The sequence below is a fragment of the Camelina sativa genome, chromosome 3 (assembly GCF_000633955.1).
Source record: "Camelina sativa cultivar DH55 chromosome 3, Cs, whole genome shotgun sequence".
NCBI classification, from domain to species: Eukaryota; Viridiplantae; Streptophyta; class Magnoliopsida; order Brassicales; family Brassicaceae; genus Camelina; species Camelina sativa.
In genome coordinates, this window is record NC_025687.1 from 12,721,100 (window position 1) to 12,725,906 (window position 4,807).

The 4,807-nt window shown below is 34.1% G+C and overlaps 1 protein-coding gene across 2 annotated transcripts; it reads left to right on the top strand.

The window, feature by feature from the left end:
- LOC104776813 (omega-hydroxypalmitate O-feruloyl transferase-like) lies at window positions 1,179-3,455 on the top strand. Of its 2 annotated transcripts, XM_010500943.1 has the most exons (3): window positions 1,337-1,460; window positions 1,550-1,752; window positions 2,483-3,455. In XM_010500943.1, exons 1-3 carry the CDS (start codon window positions 1,430-1,432, stop codon window positions 3,386-3,388), a joined length of 1,140 nt encoding a protein of 379 aa, XP_010499245.1. In that variant the 5' UTR covers window positions 1,337-1,429; the 3' UTR covers window positions 3,389-3,455. The 2 variants fall into 2 exon arrangements, with proteins under 2 accessions (XP_010499244.1, XP_010499245.1); XM_010500942.2 differs by having other exon boundaries at window positions 1,179-1,752.

Below are 4,807 nucleotides of genomic sequence, written 5' to 3' on the forward strand. Positions count from 1 at the left end.
CTAGACGAGTTCGTGGGACACGTGGCGAGATTATGGCTCGGAGAGGGTCGGACACTCTGGCGAATATAATGATTACGTTTAAGTTTCGAGGTAAAAAAACAATAACTATAACATTAAGTTCAAAGATTATGAATCTATGGTTAAAAAGACATTGTTAACATGATCTAATTCGAAGTTTATCATCTTGTAAAGGAGGATTACGTTTTTCTTCTTTTGTCGATAAGGATAATGGTCGCTCTACGTACCTACTACTTTCCAGTTTCCACTATATCTCGAATGACATCTTCTAAGTTCTAATTATTACATTATAATATTTAGTGGTCACTTACTTTAACAAATTAGCATGCATTTTTTCACATGGATAAAATATATATTACAAAAGAGAGATTACACGATCGTTTTGGTTTTAACGGTGCAAAAGTATTAGACAAAATTTTCAACACATGTGTACTGTCGATTTTCAAAAGTTTTGTGTTGTTTTGATATTAATACCAAAATTCAAACAGTATCGAGCTTGTGGACGCAATACTTGACTAATTAAGCGTGGTGTTTGTTTATTTTTTAACTGTAATTAGATATGCGTGTTTGGAAAACTTAAATCCATTTTTCTCTCAAGGTTAGGTGTTTTGTTAATCTGTTTTTAACGTTATAAAATTTTTAAAGTACACAGGTACCGAGTTTCAAAAACTAGACTTCTACAAGTTTTTGTAGTCAAAAGGCTCAAAGGTATCAAAACTTATAAGTTAAAAGACCCCATCATCATGTGTTATAGACTTCATGTATCTATGAGTAGTATTCCAACAAATTACTGATGGTTATTTATGCTACGTACGGACGTTCGTATACCAGTGAACTTTTTTTTTTGGTAGTCATCGGTAATTACAATTCCCAACATAAAAATTGGTGATTATCGATGGATCCATCCTTTGCATATTTAGTTTTATGTATGTGTTTTTCCTCTTAATTCACAACCTAAGAAATGAATTATGGATTAAGACCATGACTAACAGTTAGTCAAAATTGGTAACGATTTTGTATCATATTGGTTATAACAATGGATATGTATACGTACGAAACAGAATGGTTAGGCCTAATTCTAAGGATATAGCAAACAAATTACACTATAAATTAAAAGAATACTTATACTTTCGATGGGTCCGACCAAAGATAGTTGAGGACTGACCCTGCATAAGCGGATTCCAACTTTTACCACCACCTTACTTCTCCCCAATACTTCTCTTGCAACTTTCCCTTTCTACACCATCTCTATCTATTCATTCTCTCTCTTTCAAAGAAAACAAACAAACAGAGAAAAAAAGAAAGTGGAAGATGCAAGAGCTGCCGGATTGCTTGTACGAGGGAGAGCAACCATCCTTAATCACTCCTTCATCTCCCACACCAAATCAGACTCTCTACCTTTCCAACCTCGATGACCATCACTTTCTCAGATTCTCTATCAAGTACCTTTACCTTTTCCAAAAATCTATCCCCTCTCTCACCTTGAAAGATTCTCTCGCTAGGGTTCTAGTCGATTACTACCCTTTCGCAGGTAGGATAAGAGTATCCGATGACGGGAGGAAGCTCGAGGTTGATTGTAATGGGGAAGGCGCTGTTTTCGCAGAAGCTTTCATGGATATAACTTGCCAGGAGTTTCTTGATCAGCATTCTCCCAAACCAAACAAGTCATGGAGGAAGCTCTTGTTCAAGGTTCAAGCTCAGGGTTTCTTGGATATTCCTCCTCTTGTTTTACAGGTTCGTATCTCGTTTATATTTTTCTTATTCTTGCTGAGCCACTTATGATTTATCAATATCAAAAGTCAAGACCATGAGTAAGATTGTTTCCATATTAGTTGATAGTTTGTAAAAGAATTATATTCGAAATTTTTTGGAGGGGGATAGACGTAGCTCGAATATTTTAGGTTTTCATAAAGTTAGTTGGACTGACTGTTCTGTTTAGATATATGATATTATTATAGGAATCATCTAACAATTCCTGACTCCTACATTGATTCGGCCACTTTTAATTCTTTTCAAATAAGAAATGCATACTTTATCTGATCGTGCATCTAATGCATTCGATGTATCAATAACATAAAGGTTTTTTTTCTACCACATTTCATCTTAAAATACGTGAACTTTAATAAAGAGTTTTTTGATTAGAAGAAAAAGAAGGGTACATAGAGAATAAAATTGTCTGTTCAATTACTCCTTTTCTTTTATTGGTTACAACTTACAAGATAAATAAAACTCTTTGTCTTGCCTTTGAGTGTATATATATTAACTAATTAATGTATTATGTACAAAGTCCTTTTGTTTCACTCTTTTGCATGCTATGATCTTATTAAAAGCCGCGTATCTATGAACTTACATACAGTATAAAGTCTTTTTCCTTCGTCGGCAGATAATAATAAATGGTTATTTTCATTCAACAAATATGCTTTTCAGTAATGGCTTACGAAAGTAGTTAAATAATATGGCTCAGGTGACGTATCTCCGTTGCGGGGGTATGATCCTCTGCAGTGCGATCAATCATTGCATCTGTGATGGCATCGGCACATCGCAGTTCCTACATGCATGGGCCCATGCCACCACTAGCCAACCTCATCTCCCGACCCGACCATTTCACTCCCGTCACGTGTTAGATCCACGAAACCCTCCACGTGTCACACACTCACATCCTGGTTTCACCGGAACCACCACCATAGACAAAAACTCCACCTTCGACATATGCAAGTATTTACAGTCCCAACCACTGGCTCCGGCCACCTTAACCTTCTCGACATCTCATCTCCTACGCTTAAAGAAAACATGCGCTCCCTCACTAAAATGCACTACGTTCGAGGTACTAGCGGCTCACACGTGGCGCTCGTGGGCTCAATCTCTGGAGTTACCGTTGACCATGTTGGTCAAACTCCTATTCTCTGTCAATATGAGGAAAAAGCTGAATCCAGAACTTCCTCAAGGATATTATGGTAACGGGTTTGTACTAGCTTGTGCCGAAAGCAAGGTACACGACCTAGTAGATGGTAATATTTACCACGTGGTTAAATCGATACAAGAAGCAAAAGCAAGAATTACCGACGAATACGTAAGATCAACGATAGATCTACTGCAGGATAAAACAGTGAAAACAGACGTCTCAAGCAGCTTGGTCATATCAGAATGGGCGAGATTGGGACTAGAGGAGTTGGACTTGGGAGGAGGAAAGCCAATGTATATGGGTCCTTTGACGAGTGACATTTATTGCTTGTTTTTACCTGTCGCCGAAGATAATGATGCCATTAGGGTTCAGATGTCCCTACCGGAGGATGTTGTGAAGAGACTAGAGTATTACATGGTTAAGTTCTTAGATGGAAAAGATAACGAAGATGAGAATTCTTATGTATGATGAAGTTTTTCTTTATAATTTGAATGGTCTATAATAAAAGAGTAGCTCACATGATGACTTTTTTGTTGGTTGTCTGTTTTTTACTGTTCCTCATATATGGTCTGAAGACACAAAATGGGCACTGAAGCCCAATAAAAGAGTAGTTTTTTATTGGTTTGTTAAACACAAAATGGAATGCAGAAGATGGGAAACTAATCTTCGTCATCTATCCTATACGATAATGTTATTAACTGATCCATGAATTCAGCGGAAGACTTGTTCTAATTTAGTTCATCAACTTTAGCTCAACGGTTCTTATATTATCGAAGCCTAAATTCAAATAAACATTTCCTGTATATCCAATTTTGGTGACAGCGATAGCTTCTTTTGGTATGAGAATTTAACTATATCATATCAAAGCACTATCTCTTTCTTAGTGGTAGTAACGTGGTGTAAGCCTAGGCGAAAATAAGCTCATTACACATACGGACATAAACTACAAACAATAGAATTAAGAGCTTAACGTAACTAGCTAATTACTTTAATCTATATAAACGTTTTACCTACCACTATCGAAAAAATCCTACATTGTGGGTGTGGCTGGTCTGTTCTTCTTTTGGTTATGGATAAGATACTATGTTGTTTGTTTGGTTTCCAATGTTTTCAAACTCAATCAACTTCTGAGATGTTATTTGGTTTCAGATTCCATTGTATATGATCCTTTGCATCCATCGCAGATTTTGTTTTTGCTGATAGATATAGAGAAGCACTTTCGGCCTTAAATAATCAGAAAGAGTTTTTTTTTTTTAAGTAGTTACAAAGGTGAAGGTGAGTAGTGTGGAAACAAATTTTCAGTTTTTTTTTTAAACAGTTTTTAATACAATTATTTTTAATAAAACCAATAAAAGTTTAGTAGTTTGAAAAATAAAAGAAAACAGGTTTCGACATGTTAAACCACATCTTGTGTCCAAACAGATCTGTTTTTTCTTTTTTTTTTATAATTATTATTTTATGTAAAATATTTGTAATATATTGATTAACTGTTTTAGAAATATAACTACTTTTTTTTATAAAAAATCAAAAAAATCAATATATCTGTTTTTGTTTATAATTATTAATTTATGGAATAGATTTGTGATATATTGATTTTTTTAAAAATAAATTATTTTTGCAGGTTTGTAAGGTGGAGAATGTAATCATTATATTTTCTTGAAAAAATAAAATAAACATAATTTATATTGCTTAAAGTATTATTTTCGCATCTTTTAAATAATTAATAATAGAAAGTTATAAAAGTTTTTTTTTTCGGAAATAGCAATATTTTGATTTGATATGGAAAAATAAATTGATCCTTGGAGAATAAAAAAGATTAATATTGATTTTTTTTTGAGTTTTGACACATGTAAATTAATATTCACTTGCATCAATTATATGCAACCG